Source organism: Athene noctua, chromosome 10, assembly GCF_965140245.1.
Source record: "Athene noctua chromosome 10, bAthNoc1.hap1.1, whole genome shotgun sequence".
In the NCBI taxonomy this organism is placed as follows: domain Eukaryota; kingdom Metazoa; phylum Chordata; class Aves; order Strigiformes; family Strigidae; genus Athene; species Athene noctua.
The window spans coordinates 6,845,480-6,871,747 of record NC_134046.1 but is presented as its reverse complement, the minus strand read 5'-3'; the positions used below and the strand labels follow the sequence as shown (position 1 = coordinate 6,871,747).

General features: G+C 44.3%; 1 protein-coding gene across 15 annotated transcripts in view; it reads left to right on the top strand.

The window, feature by feature from the left end:
- The window catches only part of MAGI1 (membrane associated guanylate kinase, WW and PDZ domain containing 1), a 354,965-nt gene that overhangs the window by 49,071 nt on the left and 279,626 nt on the right, over positions 1-26,268 (top strand). The window contains exon 1 of one of the 15 annotated variants that reach the window (XM_074913912.1): positions 157-279. The exons of the other annotated variants lie outside the window; for them this stretch is intronic. Coding sequence (XP_074770013.1) covers positions 159-279 — 121 coding nt within the window. The 5' untranslated portion in view covers positions 157-158. Of the gene's footprint in view, positions 1-156; positions 280-26,268 lie in introns of those variants that run through there. 15 annotated transcript variants of the gene reach the window in all.

The window sequence follows — 26,268 nt, the reverse complement described above, 5'->3', positions numbered from 1 at the left end:
GCTATTGTCTCTCCTATTCCATTAGCAAAAGTCTCTGGGCTGGCTCCGTTCAAGCCAAACCTTCCAGTAAGTGGAAATCCACAGGCAGTGGTAGGCAGAAAGCAAACCTCGCTGCCTTCGGGCTGGAGGGGTGAGTGTGTGTCGAAGGACCGCTGGTCATGGAGAGGAGCGTGGGTGTGCGTGTAGGCACCCGCACACGAGTGGCCTACCAAGCACTTGTGCATCTCCTCGGCCTGGGCCCAGAACAAGTGGGTTGTCAGGATTACAGAAGTCACCAAGGTAGGTTCACGCAAGGCTCGCTGTACCTGAAACTGTTGGGTGGGTGTTCTCAGTGTACGTAATGCTCTGGAATTGTTGTTATTCCACTTGTTGGGTTTGTGTAACCAAATGTTTGACTTGATTGTTTTCGTGTGGAGTTTATACGTTTTTATGGACCAACACCTTTCCTTGGTGAGGAACTGGTTAAGTGGTCACGATTATAGCTGGAGCCTGTAAGAAGTTTACAAGACAAGCTTTAAAGCTGGAAAAGCTGGCTTGTATAGAAGAGCCTTAAAGGCTAAAAATCTCCTTTTTTTTTTTTTTTTCTTTTAACCCAAGAAAGGTCAGGAGGTGATTTATCATGATCTAAAAGTATCCACAAACAGATGATCTTTGCTGGTAGAGAACTTCTTTTGATCTAGGAAACAAAAGCATGGAATGGGTCGTTGACTTGGAGCTGAATTTGGGTAGGTTCAACTTAGAAAAGACTAGGGTGGATTTTCTGTCTCCATTGCTGTGTTAATACTGTGGTCTGTGCCTAAGGAGAAGTTGTGAGCAGCGTAGAAATTGCTGGATGAAGTGCTTAGTGTTCTATAGGAGATCTTGTTAGAGTAGTGTCACTTTTGGATTTCTAGGTTTTCAATCTTTGTATATTAGAGACGTTTGGGGATGGTATAGTATCTGGGGTGTTGGAACTACATCTCAATTTATTAAGTGTTCATTTCTTGGAGTGTAAGATACCTTTGGTTAGATATTAGTAATTATTTTATTAATCTTTCTAACATCATTTTCCATTTAGGAGAAATTGTCTTTGTGCCCTCTAGTGGAAAAACTATTTATTTGAAGGCTTCTAAATTGGGAGAAGTTGTTACAAAAAAGTGGAATGTGTGAGAAAGGCGGTAGAGGAGCAGAGCAGAGCTGGAGAGATGAGGGGTGACAAGAGGTGGATGTGCTCTGTGCTTCCTTGGCTTCGGTCCTCAACTGTACTGCTGATTACATACGCAGACGTGTAGCTTTTTTAAATAGGAGAGGTAAGGGGAGAAGAGATTATGCAATGCTCATGTCAGCTGGGTTTGGTGAAATTATTCTAGATGACTTGAAAACCTGGTCTCAGCAAGCTCTGAACCATTGGTGATAGCTGTTGATGTTCCCCAGGGATGGGGTGGGGAGGGAAGAGGAACAGAGCAAAACCCACTCCAGACCTTCAATGGGAGGTGAAGGGAAAAACCCAGAAAAATGAAGGACTGGAGAATCTGACCCCGATTCCTCAAAAACATTCCAGAGCAATTTGTGAACAGCAGAGAGGAATATGAGGATGGGGTCTAGAAGAAAAGCTGACTTGAAAAAAGAACAACAGGCAAATCTGTCCAACTTCCCTCTTTAATGGGCTAACTGGTTAGTGCACGAGAGGGACTGCTGATGTGACTAAGGCTTAGGAGCAGAATTTCAGATCATCTTGGTGAACAGCAAAACCACTTGGGCACCAACATGATGAGGTTTAGGGAGGAGGAGGGTGTGGTGGTGGCTCTGGAGGGAGCGGGAGCCGAATGACCAAATGCAGGAGGAGGAGCAGCAGGCAGGCTGGCATGTGGCTCTGGGGTCTGTTGTGGATGGCCAGCTCAAACAAGTCAACAGCAGTCTGAGGTTTGAGAAAAGGAGTCAAATCTCTCTCTGAGTCATCGTTACAGAAGGGTTGTGCGTAAGACAAGGCTGGTAATTGCTTCCTGCTGCACTGAGGGGTGCTGGGTGGTGCAAGGCAGGAGGAGAGCGGTCACGCTTGCAAGTCTGGAGCTGAACCTCACAGATGGGAGGCTCGGCAAATGAGGCCAGAGAGGGAAAGCTGAAGGAATTGTATTTGGAAACGTAAGCCTGAGTACAGGCAATAAATTTTCTGATGCATAAAAGATTTCTGTAAAAAGGGTGATGATCAGCTTTTAGTACCCGCTGGGGGAAAATACCTTGATTTGCCTGAAAAAGTATTCAAGGTGCATATTGGGGGAGAGTTTCTCACTGGGAGGGTAATGAAGCAATAACAAAAGAAATCGTGAATCTGCTTCATTGGAGGACTTGCAGAGCGGTTAAACCAGTGCCTCTTGCCAAATGTGTGATTTCTCCCCCACTCCGTTCCCTTCCGTCCATCCACCCACCATGCAAGGTCTATTTTACTTATTAATGCACCAAGCTGGACGACTTCTTTCTGTTGCTAGAGGTGTTTTCAGGGGCCAGGGGGTCAAAACCAGTAGCAGTGTTGTAGGCTGTTGCATGGCATTGGGATATAAATTCTGCTCTCAGTGTAGTCATGAAAACTTCAAGCACAGATGTAGATCACAAGAAATTCCTGCTGTCCCATACATTTTTGCTTCCCTCTCTCTGTTTCTTTCTGGAGCTGCTCATTTGGGATGTTATGAGAGCAACAGATGTGAATGTGTTGAAGTCCCCGCAGCCCCCTCCCATCACTGTCTTCCTCCTTTTCATTATGCTGGACTGTCATTCTTGTTTATTTTGGTTTGAATTATAATTGCAAAAACTGTTACAGCGCTGTTTATTTGCTGTGTGTCGTGAGTCACTGTTTATGTTTGCTGCTGTTTGCATTGCCTCTCCTCTCCCTCTGTCTTATGCTTGCAGCCACAGCTCTCCTCTGAATTTCTTGGAGCCTTTTCTCCTGTTTTGAGTTTACAATGCTCTGCGCTCCTGTGAGTGCAGGGAAAAGTGAGCTGACAGTGAAGATCCAGGATTAGGTTGGTTTTTTTTTTTCTTTTTCCTTTTTTTTTTTTCTCTTTCTCCTGGCATTTTGTAAGGGTCCTTATTTAACTGAAAGATTCCTTGGAGACTTCTTCCCTGAGATCTCTGTGCTTAATTAGTCTCTATCTTATTTCTGCCAGGCAGTGAGATCGATACTGCTTTTTCTGACTTGCAAATTTCAGGGAAGAGTGGAAAATCATGTTAAAAGGACCTTTTTTGAAGTTAGTAAGATGCCCATGCACAATTCCATCGTCTGCTGTCATGCTGGTGAGTTAATCCCTTCACATGCACTTGTCACTGGGGTGGAGAGTCAGGCATCCTACACAAGACCATAACGCATAAAGGATTTTGAGGGGCTTTGCTCTCACTGTCTCAGCAGAGCAGCAAGTCGTTTTTCTTTGCCATGCCTTGGTTTTCTGGTATGTAAAATGGGATAAAGTTGCAACATCCGGGCCTAGCTCCCCCTGTTGTGGCTCCAGCCATCATTCTTGGATGTTGAAGCACTTCCACCATCACTTGCTAGGTTTATTTTTGTTCCGGGATAATGTTTTGTGATGCATCAGAGCTTTGCATGTCAAGATCAGTAAAGCAACTAGCCCTAATGCCTTTTTGTATCAGTCGTCTCTTGAGACAGCTAAAGCCCAGGAGGCTTTCAGGTGCTTAGCATTTCAGCCTGAAGGTGAGCAGAAGCTGTTCAACCGTGGCACGTCTCTGCCAAAAGGCACGTAGCAAGGTCTAAGGAAAGGACCACAACCTTGGTGGCTGGCAGGACGGTGCAGGAGGTGGCCATTGAAACTGGCTTGCCCCAGGACTGCCCAGGAGAGGGTGACTTGTGCCTCAGTTTCCCTACTGAAGGAAAGAGGTTGGTGATTCTTGCAGAGCACTTTGAGCTCTGTGGGTTAGAAATGTTGGGTAAGAGCTTGTTCTCAGCTTGAAAATCCCAGACTCTTCATGGGTTTCTCTTGGTTCTCTAGACTAAATTAAGAACAAAACTCTTCCTCCCAAGCCATTTTAGGAGGCTAAATGGTCTCAGAGGGTTTACTTTGAAGCTTACAAGCTTGGTGTCTACTGCTCACACTGCCAGAACAGTTTCTGTCCAAGGCAAAGGCAAAGGCAAATACCAGATGCTGTGGGTTGGGGTATCTGACTGTAAGGCCACAGTGTGGCCCCAGTTGAAAGAAGCTGCTGGGCTATCGGGAGTTGGGACTGACCAGACGGGCTTCTGGGAGGGGCTGTGGGTGCTCTGGGTGGGTGGGGAAGGGCATCTCTCAGTTCTCATGGCCTTGAGTGATCCCTTGTGCCTCCCTTCCTTGCTCCTGGTAAAGCACCGTCATTGCTAGCCAAGAAAATCATACAGCTCCTTGTCTTTGAAATCTGAAAGGTAACGTCTTGCAAGTCACTCTGTATATTTATCAAGGAGAAACAGGCCATTTATTTGTGTCAGCTTAATAGAGCTTCAGCTCAGAGAGCTCCATGTGGGAAAATTAATGACGGGTACCAAGTCAGTCTCAGGTTGTCTACCAGCTCGGCAAATGTTTGATTGTGAATCCACTGTAAAATAGCTCCGAGCTTCTTGTTACCTCAGTTAGCAGCCTTGATAGAGAGCAGGCAGGTTTTCAGGTATAAAATGTCCATTTTGACTCTTTTAAGTGTTCTCAGGTGGCCTGCAGAATGCAAATTTTTTTAGTATATTTGTAATGCAAACCCTTTTAATTATCTCCAATTTATAAATCCCTAGTTTGATACTTGAGTGCCTGTAAGAAAATGCTCATCTTTTAGTGGATAGTAATCAGTGTCAGAGGAAATGGGGAATAGATGGCTTGTTTTAAATGGTGTCAGTTCCAACAACTAGAATGTATAATTTAAGTCACTTATATTTAATCATCCTTTAAACACTGAATTCCAGCCTCTGCTGCTTGACTCACAGGAAGCTGACAGCTTTTTATTACCGCTATGGTAACACTTGAAATTCCCTTAAGCTGCTGTATGCTGCGATATGGCTCTTTACCATGTGTGTTGGTGCTGCATCCGCAGCTGATTGTCCGAGCCCAGCTGCAGCTGGGTGCAGGGGTTGAGCTATGCCTCATCTCCCCCCAGCCCCAATTTCGGAAGTCTCAATTGTTTTACCTTTTTATGGAGCCGTAACATCTGCTGTAAATACCACAGCGAATGTAACAGCTGCTGAAGGCAGGATTATGGATCTGGGGTCCATGTATAACAGCTAAACATATTCTAGCAATTCAGCAGGTTGAAAAATAAAGCGGATAAAACTGTGTGCGTCGTGCTCCGGATCTGTGCGGCGGGGATGTTTCTTCTTGTGCCCGGTTCAAACTGGAGCCTAGGGCCTGGAATTGGAAAGCTTTGCTTTTCTGTGTTTTAGCAAGGAAAAGGTGCAGTGTAGGGTGCAGCAGGTCCCGCTCCTGCCTGTTTGCTGCAACCAAGTTGTGTGGGGCTCAGGGAGCTTCCCTTGGTCTGTTGGTGACATGTATGGAAGACACTACATATTGACTGCGGTGCTGTGTGTGCATGGTTTAAACCTGCATGTTATAGGGTGCATGTATACATATTTGTTTGCATGTGTATATGCGTATATAAACACATGTATGTGTGTATAAAGAATACTGTAAGCATTTTTTCAAGGCAGCTGAGAAGCCCTGTGTGTGTTTAGGGATACTGGTCACTGGCTGCCTCCCTTCTGCCTGTTCCCGTGGGCAGTCTGACTGTGGATGAAAGAATTTAATGTAATTCTTGCTCTCAGCGACTGGTTGATGGCATTAGCGGAGGGAGTGGAATTTCATCCATAAAAAAATACCGCTGGGCTGCCAGGGAGTGAGCCCCAGCAGAAGGAGTTAGTGGTGAAGGGAACTCATGCGCTCTCTGCGTAACGCAGAAGTTGGTCGCCTGTATTTGAAATTGCATATTGAGACAGCATTATAATACACTGTTTGCCTACATGGGAAATAGGTAGTTTTTGTTGTGCCTAGCAGTCAAATTATATAATCTTAAATTAGAAGCTGCCACTTCTATTTAGAATAAAACTTGCTTTTCTGTATATGCATGAGCGTATTAACGTTTCAAGCCTGCCAAGCTCTACTGAATGTGCACTGGATTTGCAAAGGAGCCCATCAGTGCTCGGGGAGGTTAACAGCAAGGAGTGGGCAGCAGGGAGGATCATCTTAATGAGACAGGGTGAAGAGTTGATGTGAGGATATGGAGCGCTTGAAGCCACTTTCTGCTGTGAGAAGAATCTGGCTGTCGCCTGAGTTGCGGCGCAGTGGGCAGCTTGGTGGTGCTGTCGTGGCCAGAACTGGCCCCTGTGACTTCAAGAAAAACCTCTTACAAATACAGAGGCTCAGCACTAGCTGGTGGTGTGAGCCAGCCTGGGGTTCACCTTGACTTTGAGTCCCTCCTGGCAGCGCTGCCGTGCCACCTCTCCCCACAGCAGAGCCATCCTGGCTGGGGACAGGGGACCCTCTGTGTCCTCCCTGGTGCCATGGGGATGGCCCTGGCCCTTGGACCGTATTGCAGGGCCACGTCCTTGGTGTCAGGACTGATGGGTTGGGGCGCTGCCCCGGTGCGAGCCAGGCTGGAGGGACCTGCTGGGGGACAGCAGCTAATTGCATCTGGTGGAGCGGTTCAGGGCTTCATTTTTTTTGTTATTAGTCCATAATTTTAGAAGTGTTTCAGTTCCTGAAGTGGCTCAGAGTTGGCAGACACAAGCAGGCAATGCTGTGTTGGCTTTCAGTGGGAGTTCCTCCTCAAAAAGTGGAGGATTGGGCCTGGAAGCTCACTAGAAATAGTAGGGGTTTGGGGGAGAAGATCTTACAATGGAACACGGATCCTTTTGCCTGTGCCTTTACAGCTTCCCAGATTGTGTTTAATTTTTTACTTTATTATTTTAAAGACAAAGCCCTCTGTAGTGACAGGAAGAACTAAAGAAATAATTGGGAATCTATTCTGTGCATGTCACCTTGCTTCATATTGTTGAAGTAATGGTAGAGAGCTCATAATTTCCTTGAATTTATTCACTGCTCAGAATTACTCACAGCATAAATTTCTGGGGAGAAAAAAATCCAACAATTTAGATGTTCATGTAAATTGAGAGATGAGCTCAAAAAAAAAAAAAAAGCATTTAGCTTATTTAGTGCTCACTTCCCCTGAGATTTAAAGCAGTGGTAACTGTTGAAGGGTCTTTTAGCTCTAGGATTTTTCCAGTTTTGTAGTGTAAACGGTCTTTTTTTTTTTTTTTTGTTCCCTGGGCAAAAATGATGATCTAAAAGCCTTTTACTTAATAAAAATGCATATTTCTACTTTATCATGTGACTCCAGGAGCTGGATTTTTTTAGAAAACCATCAGATATGTGTGAAAATCATCAGTCTTGGCAGCACTGAAGTCGTTAAGGAGAAGTTCAGTGCTGTATTTGCTCAGAACTGAGCGTATTGGGACTGGGTAGGTTGTAGCAGTCTGGTGCTGAACAGCATGGCTTTTTTAAAGCTCCTAGTACAAGTGCATATTATTATACTTTGAAGTTTATTTTCTTCTGCAGTTGATAAAACTTTATTCACTGCAACGACTGGCTTTTTAAAGGCAAAATACTGGAGAACTGCAAGTAGCTTCTCTGGGGAAACACGGATTTTGCTCTTTGCCAAGCTGTTGATGTCATTGTTGTAGATGTGGGTACCTAGGGGTGCACTGTGCGCCTTTGCTGTTTGGGGTGCTGGGAGGTTCCTCGTTTTCCTGTCTCGGGTGACATGTGCCCAGCTCTGGGTGGCCTTGTTGTCAACACGGCATGGACTGTCTTGTTGGGTGGCTCCGAGCTGTGCTGTGATTCCAAGAGGACCTGTCCTCATGCACGTGGCTGGGAGGTTGCCCACATGGGGACTTTGTGGGGCTGCCTTGGGGCCAGCACCAGCTTGGGAGGTGACGTAACAGACGGGGTGGTGACAAATGATGCAGATATAGTCGGATCCAGAATGGTGGGGGCATGCTGGTGATGATTTATGCCTTTGTTCAGTAAGAAACATAGGGGATGGGGTAAACTGGGCTACTTAGGGGTAGGCATAATGGGACTGATAAGGCGTGATTTAAAGTGAAAAGATTGGTGGCATCCTGTGATTACAAATTTTAGCGAAAGAATCAAACTGCTGAAGACAAAAAAATCCAAGCAAGCAGAAGAAAAACAAAAAGAGCCCCAAAACTTTGGCATGGATAAAGTTTTCTCCCAGTGTAACCTATTTCCAGTCCCATGTGGGAATTGCTGTACTCTGATAAAACTTCTTTTATGGATTGCAAAGTCAGAAGGGCCCTTCCCCGATGTTGGATGCTTTATTTATTGTGTATGTTCTTCCTTTCACTGTACCAGGAGTTTTTCTTCCTTGGAATATATTGTACCAGTCTAGCTTTAAAATTTAAAATGTGAACAATCCATGTTGTTCTTTCCATCCAGTATGGACCAGAAGGAGACCAAAGCCATATTCTGGTGAAGACTGGCACGTCCTCTTGAGCTACTTGGTTGGGCCTTCGTAAGGAAAGACCCAAAGTCAGTTGAGTGTTTTGAATTTCATGGGTTTTGGGAGCTGGAGATTGACCGTGGTGAAGCCTGAGGCTGCCTGGTCCCTGTGTGATACTATCAGATCCCTCCCCAACACCACCGCCCAGCAGTGCCCCATGGTGACAATGGCCCTGGGAGAGGTGTTAGCTCCTGCTCAGGGATAACTCTCACCTCAACTGCTCAGCTCCATCAGCCCCCAGGCCAGCTTGCTGTTGCCTCTTCAGGTAGTTTAGCCTGTGCTAAATGTCAGACTAAAACAAACCAACCTGATACCCCAGCTCTTGTGAGCACCAGGGGAGACCAGAAGAAAGGAGAGGGCTGTATCACAACTGTGTTACCTGTGCTCCTGCTGATGGCTTCTGTCTGGGCCATCAGGGTCAGGGCACTGGTAACATTGGTCTTCTCTTGTTTAACTTCTGTGTGGCTGGGCTATGTCTACATCCTCCCCAAGCCCCAACTCAAATAAAAGGGCATATTTGCAGATTGGGAAGAGCTGGGGAAATGGCATCGTTTACAAGGCAAATATGCTAGAAGTGGATATTTCTGTAGCTGGGCCTGCAAGTCCGCGTGCCAGCCCTGCCCCAGCCGGCCGGTGGGGATGCCAGCCACCGCACGAGCACACGCCGGAGCCTTGGTCCCCATCCCAGCCGTCTGGCCAGATTGGCACTGGTGTCTTGCATAAATAGTATGTTTATAAGAAGTCAGCTGATTTAGGATTTTCACCTGAGGTGTGACATGGACGTGTCGTGGGGATCCTGCTGTGAAATGGGCAGAGGGAGCCCTCTGACTGGGAGAGTGGCTGCTGTTCAGCCAAGCGTGGGTTTTCGTGATGGAGCGTGGGCGATGCAAGGAAGCTATGTGGGAATTGGAGCAGATTCTGGTACATGATTTCTGGCAACCTTCGACTCCAGGGAAGCAGTAGTCCCTGAACCAAATGTGCACTTCCAGCTGTGGGAAAGCAGCCTGCTGTTTTCATCCTTCTGCCTATTTCCCTTTCTGATCTATAAGATTTCATGTCTCTGCTCCAGCAGCTTTGGCAGTAGTGCCAGTGCTGTTTGGATACTTAGAGGAGACTTTTTTTTGCAAGTCACTTTTGGAGCAGTTCCTTATTTGCCTAAGTTCTGGGTTTACAGTGATGCAAGGAACGTGATACTATTTAGCAGCTATAATAGAGGTCAAGGCCCTGTTGTCTTAGGTATTGTAAAAATGCCTTGTAAAAGGCTGTAAGTTATCCAAATGTGTTACAGGCAAGGCAAGCAAAAGAAGGAATAAACTGGGCCTTCAGAGCTGCGCCTTATAGATGAGAAACTGAGGCACAACCAAAAATGCAGGTGTGTTTTGCCAGCACCTGAAATGGGACCCAGATCCTCATGTGTTTTGCTCCAAAGGACTTTTTGTTTGTAGGGCTTGATTTAGAGTTGGTTGCTGAAACAAGCTCGTCTGTGTGCACTTTGCTCACTGCTTTATCCCCTTTTGAGTTGAAATGCTTTGAAATAGATCCAGGATAAAGCTCATCCACGGCTGGGACATCTCTAATCTACTTTCAGGGAAGCTTTTTTTTTTTTTTTTTCCCCCCTGAAACCTGGCCCGGGAGGAACTGGGAGCATGCTCAGTGTCCCGCGCCCAGGTACGAAGCAGAGGGGAGCGCCTGCGATCACACCCTCTGCCAGCAGTTTGGCTGTCTCTGGCTGGGGATCCCAAAATGCAGTGAGTGAGTGAGAGAAGGAGGCAGGTAAGGACCATGGGCTTGCACGGCATAACTGAATCCCAGGGCAGGTTTTGCTTCTCCCTAAGACCAAGGAAGAGGTTTGAGTAAGAGTGACGGAGTCTGAAAGGAGTTTCTCAAGGTGCAGCCCCCGGGCGGCTGCCGTACTCACAGCGGCAGCTCTTTGTTCGCTCCCTCTCCCAAGCCCATCCTTCGGAGCCATCTTGAGAGCTCAGGTTGATTTGGTTTGTGTCTAATTAAGTTCCTGGTCTGCTGGCTGGCTGTCAGGGCAGGGTTGCCCATCAGTCAGCCCAGCTTGTAGCGTTTGTCTGTGTGCTTGGTGCCAGTGTCAGCTTTGGCTCCAGCTTCTGTTTTTGGAACTTAAGTTTACAGGCTGCAAATCTTCCCAAGAAAAGCTGTTGGATAACTTTTTTTTCTTTTAAAAAGAATAAATTAAAAAAATCCTCTTTGATTTCTTCCTTCTCTGAAAATAGTCGAATCCTTACCCTGGCTGTTGTTAGGTGGCTGCTGGAAAGGGCAGTGCTATAACCCTCTCCCTGGGTAGCTAAGAAGTTGTGTGTGTTCTTTGCTGCATTGAAATCCTAAATATTTATGTTACAGTTATGTTTCCTTGCCATGATCTTTACTTACAGATCATCGTGGTTGTAGTTCCTAAATGATCTGAGCTCTAATAAATAGTTTATTTCATATCAACAAGCCAAAATAATAACTTGATCTTTCAGGATATAAATTCCTTTTTATTTCTTAAGGTATTGTTTGCTTTTTCTATTAAAGTTGTTTACAAGAAATTGTTTTTAAGCATTATATTGTTCACTTGTGTATTTTGAAAGAATAACAATAAAACATTATTGTGCTCCTGATTTCCCGTTGAAAAGGCAAAGTGTAACCCTTCAAGTACAGTCGCCTTCCGTACTGTAGTGGTTCTGTGCTCTTTACCATTGTGTTCCTTAAATAAAAAGCACAAGATGATCCTGCCTTACAGAAACCTAACAATTGTTTTTATAAACACTATGTGCTCTGGTATCTGTTGCAGATAACTAGATTCTTGTTTATAATTGTATCATCTTAATGAGAATTCAAGTTGTCAGATACTTCCGTGGTTTTTTTTGAACTAATTGTACCATGATTTTAAAAAGCACTTTATGTAATTGAGAGTCATTAACTTCTGATACAATGTGATGTAGATGGAGGAAGCCCATATTTGAAGGGCTCTCATGACACACATCATCCCACGGCTCTGGGCACGTGTTCAGTGAATTCCTAAATCCCAAAGCCTCCTGGTGCTTGGGGCAGAGGTATGTACCAACCTGTCCGTGGGCACTGTGTAGGGCTCACTAAATTGGGAGGACCTGATGATTCTAGAGCTAAGCATAGGCTTAAATACTTTATTGAACTCAGCCTTAACTTGTTCTCCCTTATTGCCTACACCTGCATGTGCTGGAGATTGTCAAGGGGCCATGGTGGGGGTGGTTGGGTAGATGTTGTAGATGTTGTTCTTTGCTTTGAACAGCTGGTGATAAATGTTAGTCCCCCCACCCCCAGTCATTTTGTGGGGCAATGCAAACGATTCCTTGGTGACTGATTGGAAAGGGAAGGTTTGGCATTTATAGCTCTGACTGAAGCTGAAGAAGGGTGCTTCTAAATGTATAGAAAATGTTTGCAAGATGAGCTTGTTGTGGCAACATTCTTGGCAGTGCTGTGGGACTGGGGTAACGTGAGCAGAAGCACCCAGCTCTGGGAAGAGGAGAGGGCATGCCTGGTGAGGTGAGCTGCAAATCCTTCTGAAACAGTTGCAGATGCTGGAAACTTTGCCACAGGCGCTAGAGCTGCAGCAGCTTGGGGTGAGGTGTGAGGGTGCTGGGGAGAGGGGTGGGCAATGGATGCTGAGCTAGTGTTAGTGCTGCTGCTGCCCTGCCTGCCCCTTGCCCCAGGCAGGAACTCAGCAGGAAAGTTGTTTTTCCCCATCAGACAGAAGGGACTGATGTATTTTCATGTCCAAACCTCACTGCCTGGTGTGCTGCTGAGTTTTAAAGGGATTACCCCATCCTAGAAATACTGGCTGCTGTTTGCTGCTTGTGCCCCACGTGCTTCCCCAGCATCATTTTTGTGATAGTCCATGAGTGCCACAAGCACCCAAGCCGGGCACAGACTGCTTTCCTCTGTTTCTGGCTGTTCCTCTGCTGCAGTGTCTGTGTGGCTCTTCCGAGTTTCTTTCTGTGCTTGACTGATGGTGGGAGAGCCAGCCTGGTCCTGGGGAAACTTTGGATTGTCTCATTCATCCATCCTAGTTATGTCCTTTGTAACACAGGTTTTCCTTTTCTGTTGGCCCTTCTCCCTTTCTCTCGGCGCTCTCCCTTTCTCTCTTGAAGGCTCGCTGCTGGAGCCCAGAGACTTCACCTCCTTTGTGTAGGATCTTCCAACAGCCAAGCATGAGGCGTGCATCCCTGTTGTATAACATTTGATAATCTCTAGTCTCTGCAAGCGATCTGAAACCTCCCCCTATGCTGGCTCACCACAGTGGAGGTTTCAGGCTCAGGACATGGGCTGCCCAGCTCCTGATAGTCAGTCCTGCAGTGACTTCCAGGGAGAACCTTTGAGAAGGTGAAGCTGCTTTCTCTTTCTGCTTGTTATCTCCTGTGCCTTTATCCATCTCTGAAAACTATTTCTCTGTGAATGAGTTTAACAGTAAAATAAAGTCCAACAATAGATGGCCTTCCAAAGCTGTTCATTTTTAGTTCTCTGATCTTGCTGCCTTTTATCTCTGGGCTGTTCTGACCTATTCATGTCAAGAGAGCAAGGAAACTGTGAGATCTGATAAATTTGTACAGCCCCTGCATAGTTTAGGAGAAAATCTAATTTGATCTGACGTTTACCAATCTGCCAAGACTTTCAATGATTTGTTTTCATACCGAGTTGGGTTTCATATGCCATAGAGAAGTGGGTAAACATATTGCTTTGGTAACAACAGCAAGTATGAAGCCAAGTTTTTTGTATTCAGGCACTTGAAAATTCCTTTCTGCTTGCTTTTTATGGGGATTTATTCCTTTTGCTAATTGTCAGATTGCTAATTTCATTTACCTGGTGAAGTGCTGTCAGAGTCTTTGCTGTGAATTGTGTGAGGCTTTTTGGTTTAGTCTTGCATTGCATTCATATTTTCCTAAGTCTGTTGCTTTAGAGTGCCAGTTGTAAAAGTGATTCCAAATATCAGATCATTTTAATACCCAGCATGTGTGACTGGTCCAACAGCAGCTTATATAGTTCACAGATATTCTTGAATTTATGTCCTTAAATGATTCTCATCATAGAATGGGAAGGTCCCTGATTATTTATGTGTTTCTGGCACTTTGTGAGTAAATAATGAAACTGTGAAATTCCCCACTGCATGGTTTTGCTGTTTAGTGGATGGGTGGTGGCTTTTTTTTTTCCCCCCTATTTATTTAAGTATTTTAGGATACCCTGATTAGGTAACACTAGAAAGAGTTGTTTTAGGTATGGAGTCTGTATTCACTGAAATCAGGCTAGGAGTGTCTTCAAACCCCTGGATCAGAGAAACTAATTTTACTGTTCTTATTGTTATATCTGAAATCCAGAGGATATCTGTCCCTTTTCTGTAAATACTGTTCTTTTAGAGAAAGCCATAGGGATGGCATAAATACTGCACAGGAAAGTTTGTGCACAAGAAAAATTAGTCATCCTTTTAAGAAAAAAAAGAAAAAACCCACAACAAAACCACCACACATCACCTGCAAAACCTCACACTATTAATTTTGATTTCAAGCCTGGATGGTCTATTGCCTGCCACAAAATAAAACATGGTGCTGGATCTGACAGTAAAGTTGCCTGTATGTAGGGTACCAAATGCAGGTGTGAACTCGTAGTGTCCTTTCATACATTTCCTGTATGAAAACAAAAAAAGTTTGTTTTCGTATTGCTGTGAGAAATCTGTTTTGAAGCTGAGACATTGGATTAAGGTTTCCAGGACTGAGTTTTAGGCTCGTGGTTGAGCGCAGCCCAGCGTGGGGGTACTGCAGTGCTCGGGACTCCCCTGCTCTGAGCTCTCTGCTCCTACCACACCAGTAACTTCTTTCAAGGAAACCCCAAATTGGCACTCCCTGCATGACTTTGTCACTTAAGCTTTTGTTGCCCAATTTCCATAACTGTTTCCTTCCTTGCAAACCCTCCAGCTCCCTCCTGGATGGAGGACAGAAGGGAGCACAGCGGGGACTTTGTTCCTGCATGGGAATTAGGTGGTGCCTCCTGTGAGGGCATGTTAACCCTCTCTGTATGTCTCTGCCTTGATAACTCCAGTAACATCTCTGTTAGCCTTTATCTGGGGAAAGGGCTCCAGCCAGCGTAGCCAGCCCAGGGACCTTGTGGCACAGTCATCTGTGTCCTTGTTTTATTTCCTCAGCTTGTATTTCATTAACCTTTTACCCTGCTTGCTTTGTGCAGACTAATTTCTGACAGGCAGCAGAGCGAGCTCGGGCTTTCTGGCCTCCTCTGCACCCCTGTGCACACGATCAATACCCTCGACCTTTCCGATGGATGCTCAGCACTCCCCGAGCAGCTCTGGTGGCAGTGCCGAGCTCCTCAGCATCCTTCTCCTCTCCTGCTGCCGCATCCTTGCCCAGGGCTGGGAAGGGATGCCTGCTTTAAAGCAAAGCAGAGTGTTTTACAGCCTTATAACTTCACAACAATCAGGAAGGAGTTCGGTTTTTCTGGAATTAGTAAAACATTAATTGGCTGCCAGTAAACCTGGAGTTGAGTGCAGCTGGCCATGCGTTTTGTTTGGCTTGGTTTAAAAACTAGGATAAAATCTGTTGACAGCTTAAAGCTGTGTAGCAAACTCTAATTTTTTTTTTTTTTTTTCATATTCACACCATGAATAAGTTGGCAGAAGGTTTGGGATGTTCACCAGCTATATTACTCAGTTTTTGGTATCAGCATATTAACTGCACACTTGGCATGTTGCAATTACAATGACTTTATATTAAGCAATTCCTTTGATAATAATCAGAGGGATTCTGGGTTGAGAGAGCATTCGTTGTGCCTGGATTCTTTGTTAGGGTTTAAAAATAATACTAAGTTTTGAAGTCTTTAGAGAGGCCAACTTCCTTCTCAGAGGGACTTTTAATAACTATCAGGATACTCCTATCTTTGAAACTGTAGGGAAGCTCTGAGCCACCTCTGAACTGTAACTCCTTTTGCTCTGTTAGGATTTTTGCTATGTATAAGTCATTCCTTAAAAAAAAAAAAAAATTATTTTCTCTCCTCCCATGGAGAGATTATTGTCCATTTTGTCAAATGCTGTGAAGCTGGGTGGGAAGGGTGGCTCTGAATAGAACTGCTTTCATCAGTGCTACTTCTGGCTGATGTCCAGAGTGACGGGGGCGGGGGAAAGTTTGTTGGTTTCGTGGGGGACAGTGTGTCTTTGCCCAAATATTGTGTAATTAGGAGCATGCCATCAGTGGGGAATGGTGCTGTGCTGAAAGCCTGGATGCTGTGCAGTCAGGTGGAATAGACTGTGCAAGATGTGAACTGTCTCACAAAGCAACTCTTAGTAAATACATTTAAATATGTTAATTGACAGTAGTTTGGACTGTAAATGGGAGAAGATGGTGAAAGAAAGGGGATTCTTTGCTTCATTTCAACTACTGTTGCTGTTTAGGCTTATCAACCCTGAAACACTTAACGCTCCCCCACCCTTATCTTCTTTTATTTATTTGTTAATCCTGCCCATCAGCTCCAACCAACAAGCTGCTTAAGTGTCTTCACTGCTTAAGTCTTTCCTCTCATTTGTAAGAAGTATGGCTGTGAGTTTTTGGGGCTTTCATTCTCTGTGGTCCAAATCAATGTTGTTAGCTCCCAGACTATGCCTCAGGAATCATGGAAGGCTTCGTTTGTGGCATGGTCTCCAAGTCCAGGGTTGGTATGTTGCTTGCTGTGGACCCCGTGGTCTTGGGAACACTGTGGGGGTGCTTCTTGTCTCAGATGTTGATGCTTCTTGGTCAGGAGTTGTGTCATCTTGTGGCCCATGGCAGGGAGCGGGTGAACTGCAGGTGCAAACCAGCACTGAAGTGCTGCGAGGTGGTGGGTGGTGACTTCTGGAGCTCGGACATCTCGCCTCCTGCAGGCTCATCTCAACCTGCTGAGGAATTTAGCTCAGGCTGGTGGCAGAGGGGGGTGTCTGAGACCTCACCCTTTTTTCCAAATAAGCCTAGCTTGAAGCTTGTGTTGTTCCCATTATTGAGAAGGAGTGGTTGCAGCACAGATGTGCTCTGTTGCACGCTGCAGCACAATCAGGAGAGAACTGTTTAAAATAGTAAAGGCTTTTTTTCTTCTCTCCTCTTCCTCCTCCTTTTTTTTTTTTTTTTATGATTATTATAAATGACCTAGGCAGTGCACTAAGGAGTTTGATCCTGAAAGTCTTAAAAATGCTGGCTCAGGCCCAATCATTTTTATTTGCCAGGGTTAAGTATGATGTGTTTTTTATATGTGTCAGAAGAAGTTTATACATGTGTGGCTTGTTTTACGTTTTCAAATATTTGACATATGCAGAAAAATGAACTTGTAACTCTTTGCTCATGGAGATGCTTTGTAAGAGAAGCCAAAAGAGAGAGGTTCTCTGCTTGCTTTAGTCATGCTAAATTTTGCCCCTTTCGTTCAACTTGCTTATGGTCTAAATGATTTGTATCTTGGATGGGCCTGGGCAGCCCAAATCATCTATTAATGGTAAAATGGGGCTCTTTCAGTGGTGAGAGTGGCCTTTGGATAAGGCCTTCTGTAAAGGAGGTGGTTTTTTTTTGGTTTTTTTTTTTTTTATCATATAATATGATCTTCTTTAAATACAACTTTTCCGTCTTCACAGTTGCAATAGATGTTTTTTGTGAGCGTGTATCTTCTAGCAAACGAGTTTTTCGGCCAAGGGACGTGGAGGCAAATATCCTGCTGTTATTAGAGAGCTTTTACTGCTCTCTGGTGCACTCCAGGTTGTGCCATGGGCCTCCTCATGTTGAACAATGTGAGCAAGTACACGAGAAAGAAAGCACTGATAAACCCACTTCTCCAGGGGTTTGCTTAGATGTAAAGATGGATGTGAAAGTTCTCCAGGCAGATAAAGATCTCCATCCAGGGTCATCTTGCTGCCCTGGCAGGAAGAACCCATTCCTTATGAGGAGGAGCATTTTTGTTGCCTGTGTGTGGTTTTCCTGACTGGAAACTGTTTTTTAAAGGCCAAGAGCATTGCAGGGGTCTTCATTCTTGTGCCCAGGGTTCATTGTTTATAAATTTAGCATTTTTGTCAACTATTTGCTGAACTAAGGTGACTTTGTGTTATGAATGGGTGTTTTAGATCACTTAAAGAATCACCATCAAAAGTATTAGTAAAAGTAGTTTTAATGTGAGTTTGTAGAAGTGTGACTTAACAGAGTTTGATGGCAAGGTTTGCTTACTACATGGAAGAAACATGCAAAGGAAAAATGGGTTAAATTTGATTTAGAATGATTCACACAGAGAGTGGAGATGAAAAAAAAGGGAGACCCTCCCGTTGAGTCACGAGGTTCAGAGTGGACCCCCTTGCTTTCTAAACTTCTCAGGGAGGAGTCTAGGTGCGGCTAGATCCAATCTTAGTCCCAGACTTGGTCAACGGTTTATGTCTGAGGGAATGAATACAAAGGGGAAGGAAAACCTCCCGTTGAGTCACGGGGTTCAGAATGGACCCCCTTGCTTTCTAAACTCCTCCTCAGAGAGGAGTCTAGGTGCGGCTGGACCCAGACTTAGTCCCAGACTTGGTCACCGGTTTATGCCTAATGGAATTAGCTACATGGATTTCACTAGTATTGATTTAGCATACTGTTAGTCACTTACTGAGGATCTGTTGCAAATAAGGTGTCTCTCGGCCTCTGTGAGGAAGGATTCTTAGTCTCAGGTAAGGGATGTCAAACCTTGAGAGGCGTCCCTGCTCAAGGGGAGAGTCACCTGGCGTGCAGTCCACTTGCAATTCAAGGAGCACTCGAACTGGGCTCATCCAAGGATCTGTCATTGGTAGAAGATCTCGCTGCCTCGAGGAGAGACCTTGAGAGGCTCAAGGGGAGATCACTGCTGTGCAGCCACGCTGCCTAGCAGGGAGAGCTCGGAGAAGGCTCCCTTCGGCTCTCATATTTATGGGATAAACTGGTTGGCTCGTAGTCAAACTGCATACGATGGGAGAGGTATGCACCAGACTCCTTGTACCCACAGCTTACTTTCTTCCTTGATAAATGAGTCCTGGAAAAAACACCTGCTTTTCATGTGTTAATTGCGTGATCAGTGATCCAAGCTCATATGCCTCGATGCTCACTGGGTCACTCTGCTCCTTTGTGGGTTTTCTTGAGGAGTTCTTGGCCTTGCTACAGTTCAGACCTTTACCTCCTTCGGAGCCTGTACGAAACTACTGCAGGTTTGGGTAAGGGTCGGGGTTGGATGCATCCATCACACTTTGATACAGTATATTAAAACTGTCTTTTCACAGCCAACTGGTACATCTGGCTGAATCATCTGGGATGTATCATTATCTCTTCTTCTGGGGAGTCTTTTTAAACATCTCTTCCCCATCCTTTCTATACAGTAGTACCTTCTTTCATGTCCTTTTTCTTCAAGTATCTAAAAATGGGAGATTATGTTCTTATTAGTCCATTCTTCAATAGCTACAGACTTAAAAAGGCCATTTTATTAAAGCTCTGCTATAACTTTACAAGTAATACATTGTCAGGAAATAGAATACACTTTTTTAGCAGGGTGGATAATTAACCACTGAAACCATTTATCAAGTGTTACCCAGTGGGTTCTCTGTCATGGAAGGTGTTAAATCAAGGATTGATGTATAGGGAGATGCTCTAGTTAAAGCAGAAACCAGGGAGGAATTGATTGATAGATGTGGCCTGTGTTACGCAGGGAGATGGGAATAGATCATCTTGGGATCCCTCGAGGCAGTAAATCCATATGAATCTGTTACCTATAAATACTGATAGAAGATTAGACCTGGATGTGTAAAATATCTTTAATTTCTCTGAGTGTCTGCGGTGCCATATTGAGTCATTCTTCTGGTCCTGGCTCGGTGTCACCTTGTGAATTAACAGGGTGATTTAACGAACACTTCTGCATTGCTGCCCCCATATGTGTTCACCAAAGCTAACTTGGCTTAGCGGGTAGGAGGGAGAAGATCAGATTCTCAGAGACTGCGATGTTTCCGCAGGGAAGACTTCATAGTACGCACTGTCCCCCTCCACTTGGGGTAAAAAAAAAACCCAAAGCAAATCAAAAAACCCTCAAACCACACCCAAACACAAGCTACAGTAATGAAGGACTGTGTATGTTATGCTTTTTTACCAAGGAGAGAAGTGTCAGTTGTGAATATTTTTTTTTAAAAGACTAAATGGATTTTATTGTTAAATGCATTCAACCAAAAAGATAGCACATACTTGTTCGCTTTCCTTAAGAGGAGAAAAACTTAGAGGCTTTCAGATTTTAATAACTTCTTGCTTTGAAGACTATCTTAAGTTCTGATTGTAAAATGAATCCTCCATTTTACAGCTGAATAACATTGGGAAGTTTTATAAACCTGCAGCCTGATGAGCCCTTTATTGTAGGGATACATACGTTTTGTAGGATTACTGAAAACATGCTTAAGAAAATATTAATTCAGATTAATACTAATAGTTATCTTTTCTTTGTATTAGCATTTATATAATCACAGATTTATTTGTGCTGCAGCCTGTTCTGAAAGTAATTGCCGACTAAATGATGGTGTAGCAGTAGTTCATGCGGGAAGCGCCTGCCTGTGAATACTAAAGGCTTGTGGAGTGAGACTTGGTATATCGTGGCTTAATGGAAGCACTGTGTTTGATCCGATCTATATCACTTTGCTATTAAAAGTGTTGAGAGGGCATGTGTAGTTGGGTGAGGGAGTGAGAACTTAGTCATGGTTTTTAGAGATGAGGTGCTTTAGACGTAGAAATGTTAAAAAAAATGAAATGCCTGAAGTTGGTTATTCACGTGGGGTTTTATTGTTAATTGTTTCGGTTTTCAGCAATGACTTGGTATTTATTTGGGTTTTTTTTTCCCTTCTCCCTCCAGCTTTGTGCTGGTGGGATTCAGCGTGTCTCATGGGGGCTCGGATATGGGGTCTTCAGCAAGATGTTTGCTTGCGCCGGGGCTGCTGGCAGCAGGGCTGGTCCCTGCCCGTCCTCTTTGCTCCCCGGGCGCCCTCCCGCTGGCCACTTGGCACAGGGGAGGGATGAAGCAAAATGGCAAATACTGACAAAGCCCGGGGAGCCTGCCTCCCTTGTCACAAAGCCAGCTCAGCAGAGTTGTCCTTAACTTGACTAAACGCCTCCCCAGTTTTCTGGCCTTTTTCTGTGGTGGTGTTGCTGTGCACTGGGTCAGAGCCCTCTTCTTGGGTTTGCTGCCCACTCCTGCTCCCCGTTCCCTGCGGAGCGAGGCTGCCCGGGACAGAAGGGTGCTGCAGGTGCCTCCAGCGTTTAGTACCTGCTGCAGTTACTTCATCAGGTCCAGCAAACAGATCTGCGCCCTGTCATCAAGATACCAATTTTCTTGACCAATGGATTCAAAGGTCTATCTGTCTTTGCTTTACGATCACTATTTATTGCCTCAGTATTTGTTTGGCAGAAGGTTTTTGTTTTTTAATACCAGCCCTGTAGTCCATTGCCAGGAAATTTAGAACCTGTGAGCGATTTCAAAGGCCATCTGACTCCACTGCTTCCAGCAGGATTTATGTTTTTGGTGGTGCAGAGTTACAGTGTCATAAGCTTTTTATTTGCTCTTATTATATCATGGGCATCTGCAGACTGTTGAGTCCAGTTCTCTTCAGCTGTTTATGTGCAAATACATCTCTGATCTTGTGAAAGGAGGTCATTCTTTTATTTCCACTGACGGCTGCTCCAAGAAAAAGCCCCCCCCCCAATAAGTCATTAAAAGAAAATGGAATTAGTTGTGCTAAAACTGCTGGCTGCAAAATGCATATGACTAATGTTCATATGAAGACTGAAAAAAGCTCTCGGTTATCTGGAGTATACTCCTAATTCAGTATCCGACCAGGTTTTATTCTGGTAAATCTGGCTTGCTGTGTGCAGTTCAGCTGGCAGTGGAGCCTGGGGCGTCTTGCCAGGGCTGCAGTGGGATTCCAGAAAGACTTAATTTCATTTCTAATTGTTGCAAAGAATCATTTATTTAGCAGTTAAGCTCCTACTCTTGTTTCCTGCCTGGCCAAAACAGTAGCAAGTTCCCTTACTTCTGAGATTACTTCTAAAATTGTGACTTTAGGTGGAATATCTGAAGGTTGCAGTATAGAAGAATTAAAGTGTGGTCCTTTTGCTTGCAAATGACTTGTGAATTCTGAGTCAGGACTTAAACCTGTTTCTGGTTGGTTTTAAAGTAAATGTGTTTATTACTGTATGTGCTGTTGTGAATTCTAACAGCTGCCAAATGAAACAGAGTAACTAGGTTCATTTTTTGGAGTGCTTCACTGGCCATTTACTCTTTTTTTTTTTTTTTTTTTTTTCCTTCCCCTTTCTGATTTTTCTTTTTCTCCTTCCTCTTTAACATGACAAAATAAAGTTATCTTTTTCCGACTGGCATGGTTTGTACTCCAGCAGAAAAATGAAAATATATTTTCCAGGTACTAGTCAGGCCTCCTAAGAAGGGGCACCAGGCATTAGTGAAGGAGACTGATGCTGGGAGAGCAGAGACCAAATCTCAGGATCTGAGTTTGCAGATGTCCAAAGCGATGTGTGTCTGTGTGTGGGTATGTGGCGGGCGCTGGGTCGCTGTCACATCAAGCTGCTTGGCTACTGTATTGCCTGGTTGCTGTTGCTTTATGAGGCAATGCAGTCATGACATTACCAGGTTATTTTATTTCTGCTTAAAGCTTTAACGTGTTCTGTCTAAGAATGATGCATACAAATAAACTCCATTTCTGTGCCATTAATAAAAGGTCTGTAACAGAGTTCAGATCACTTGAGCGATAAAAATCCAATTTTAATCTTCCTTCAAGTTTTAGCCATGTCTTTCAAACATCACCTGCAGATGTCTTCATTATCCATGTTTGCTTGTTGTCCCCTGGACGAGCAACAGAGATTTTTGAGGGAAAGCAATATCCTTTACAGGGTGATATAGTTGAATGCTTTTGCTAATACTGCTGCAGAAAACATGCATATGATTCCCGAGTCCTGGGCTGACAGCACTCCATCAGAGCGTATGCTATACTGGCAGTGTAACCTTCATTTCTGTCTTCCTAGCATTTTATCTAGTATGCATTTGCTTATCCAAATACTAGTCTTTTTTTTTTTTTTTTTTATAGCTGTCACTTGCTATTCAGCTCAGAATAGCAAATGTCAGAAGAGAGTTACAACTAGCACCAGCATTTTCTTCGGATTATTTATTTGATGGCTGCTCTGTATAGCTGTTTGAAAGGGGAAATATAGAACAGTGGTAGGATTTTGTGAGGGCAGTCAAGATCTGTGGTTTTGTCATCCTAGGCAGTAACCAGAATGTAGCAAAGATGACAAGCCTTGTCCTGCAGTGCTCCATCTTTGTCTTTTGATACATATTTTTTACCCTAGTACTAATCCCCCTTTATACTGGGATTTCTAGTGTGGCAGGGAGGGAGGAGAACCTCTGCTGAGCCACTTCCAACTGGTCCAGAGGTACTGAAAAATTGCACTGGTGTTTTGAGGTATCTCTCCAAGCTGTCCTTCAGCATGCTCTTAAGGAAGTGCTCCTGGAAACATCTCTTCTGGGTCCTTTGCCAAATGTTTCAAACAAGGGGCTTTTACGAAATTTAATATAGATTATTTTTGTAAGGAAAGGTAGATGTTCTCAAATGCATATTTCTCATGTAGTCACCTTTCTCCCTAAGCAGCTTCTCTTATAACATTTATCATTACAACATTTAACATCATATATGTTATCATATAACATTTAACGGTTGGACTAGATGATCTCCAGGGTCCTTTCCAACCTAGATGACTCTATGATTTTAAAGATGAGTCCTACTGTGCTTTTCTGCTTGAATGGTGTCAGCTGGCACATTATCTGTGAATTCTGGAGATGATGTTGGGAAGAGTATTGGTGTTGACTCAGATATACTGCTGGGTTTTTAGTAGGCAGATTTAAAAGGAGTACTGTAGTGTCAATGGATGCTCCACTTTCTGCTGCGAGTAGTTGTCTAATAGTGCTTTGTAGCATGCAACTGTCCTGCACATCTCTTCTTGGATGCAGCTGTGTAACACTAAGTCTTAAACGCAGTGAGGCAGTGCTTTAAAAACAAGCATTATTTCAGTTTTCTCGGAGGGTACCTTGCATGTTTTTCTTGAAGTCAGTGGACTGTTGACGTCCTGTTTGTAAGTGTTTGAGGCTGGGAAGCAGTCATATAAAATTCTGAGGAATCCTTCAGTTGTGAAGAGGAGCTGTGGGGGAAACAGGGTGGTTTGGTGGCAGGAGGACTCTGGGTGTTGCCTTCCAGGATGGTCTCAGTGAGTTGTTCCACTTTTCTGTGCTTCAGCTCCCCTGTCTATGAAATGATGATAATGACAGCAGTCGACTTCTTAGAGCTTTGCTCCTGGAGACGGCTATGTCCTGAAGATAGAGACCTATGAAAAGCACATTTTCATTGTTGCCATTGCTATGAAACTCTTCTGATGCTATTGCTGCTTTTATAAGCTGGTCCAAAAGGACCATAACAGTATAAGCAAAAGTCTCCCACTCAGTTGTGTGATTTGCATGCCCTGATGTGCCAGGCCATGGTCTGCTGTGGGGTGGCCATGAGGTGGTCCTTGTCTCTGGGGCTGTGGGGAAGGACTGTCTGGGAAACCCCAGACTCCATTCCTCCCCTTCAGTACAATCTGGCTATTAATATCTGTGGATAAATATGGACTCTTTCACTTCCTTCACTTCCACTATAATTGCCAGCCTGCATCTCCCTCCATTATCCTTTCATCTTCTTTTCAGGCTGGCTAATAGTTGCTTAGTGATTACATTTAATGGCGTGAGAGCCTTTTAGTTTGGATACCCTGCTTTTCCTCCCCTGTTGCTTATAGAGATGTTTACATTTTTAGCCAGAGCTATGATTTGTCTCCTATATAATTGCATGGAAAGCAACAGCTCACATTCCTAGACGGGCATCCTGAGTTTATTTTGATACCATTTCCTTTTTAATGCATTTCCCACACTCAGTTCACCCTGTTCAATCTCTTGATTAGCTTAACTAACTGTGGCCCTTTCTGTAGATATCTCTCTGCAGTGAACTGCATATCTTAGCCTGTCTAGTGTGATCTTTAGGGCTAAGTTTCAGAAATTCATGGTAAGCAGGTTGAGATGGAGGAAGCTGTGATAAAGGAAGTATTTCATCAGGTCATGCTTGGTGTAGCTGGAGTGCGTGGTTTCATTGGGACACTCTCCTCATGTAGGTGGAAGTGCTTGGAGCGCTTTGCTGGTGGAGGAGCATCACAGTGCTGGAGCAAAACGAGTGCTGGCAAAAGCTCTTTGGTATTGGCTAACTAGCCATGCTTGGACAGGATGGAAATGTCACTTAAAAATTATCCGCTTCATCAGTGTTATTGGTGTAAATTTTCAGGATGGAGCTCATCCAGGGAAAGAGCCTGTTCTCACATCTCGCCTGCGAGGCTGCTGATGGAAAGATACGGTCCTGAGCTGCCTGGCTGTGCCAGCATAGCTCTGGCTGTGGGCAGTAGAGAGGTTTCTGCACAGCTCTGTGAGCTCAGGCTTGTCCTTGTGCCCCCCCACTTACAAGGGGAGGGGAAAGGGGGATAGTGTGAACACGAGGCACAAAGCCACCACATCTTGGCTGGGAGCTGCACTATTTTTTGCAGGAAAAACATACAGTGCAGTATAAGGCTGGTAAATGAGAGTCTGGAGTATTGCAAGCCCTATAAGTAATCAAAACACAGGTCCCTCTTAAGGCTTTGATCTGTCTGTGTGTTTTCTGTTCTGGCACTGAGAAATTTGGAAACTTCAAGAAGAATGTCCAGTCTTAGTGTCTCTGGTGTAGCAGCACTGCTGACTCATCATCGCTTAAATACTGGATAAAGCCTTTGTTAGGGAGTTGAGGGATTTTTTTTTTTTTTTTTTTTTTTTTTTGTTAAAAAGCCAGAAGATGTCTATTTTCATCACTGAGTTTGCAATCCTAGCAGTTGGAACGAAGCAAAATTCAAAGCTTTTGAGAAGTGGTTGGGGGTGTGTGGAATGAATAATGATCTAATATGAGGCCTCAGCAGGGTGAAAAATTTAAAACTAGCATCTCTTCTGCTGTTGGGGTTTTTTTAAGATAAATTCACTAGCAATAAGAAGTATTTTAAACGTTGCTGCTGTTGCTGATAGGAACAGACCATTAAATTGCTACAGTCAACATTCCTTTGGGTCCTGGTCATAAGCCAAGCTGCCAACTATTTGTAAATTTACTGACAGTCAGTAAGCAGAATACAATATTTAAACTGTCAGAAAACTAATATCCACTCGTTTCAGGGAAATATAGCTCTGCTTCTCTTGGGCTCTGGGTTTTCATAGTGTTTGGTTACTGCTGTTATTTTCTGCTTCTCTGAACTTCAAGACTGACCCCAGAAAAAGTAGAGAGGAGGTGAAGAAGTGGCTGCCTGCCTTTCCCTGTGCACCCCGTTCTTCTCATAATCCGTAACAATATCCTGGTCCTTTTTGGCAGAGATGCTCAAGACTAGCCAAATTCCCAGGGCTTGGGTTTTCAGTCTTGCCATGGCTTGCGATGGATGCTGTTCAATCTGAGTTAGCTGTAAATGTGAAAGCAGACATTCACAAGTGCTAACTGTATATGATCCTTATGGGTGCCTTCCAACTTGAGATATTCAATGATTTTATATATATATATATATATATATCTGCTAATTTCCTGGGGTGCACATCAGAGATAGTGGAAAGCAGCTTGAGTGAACCTAGAAGATACTT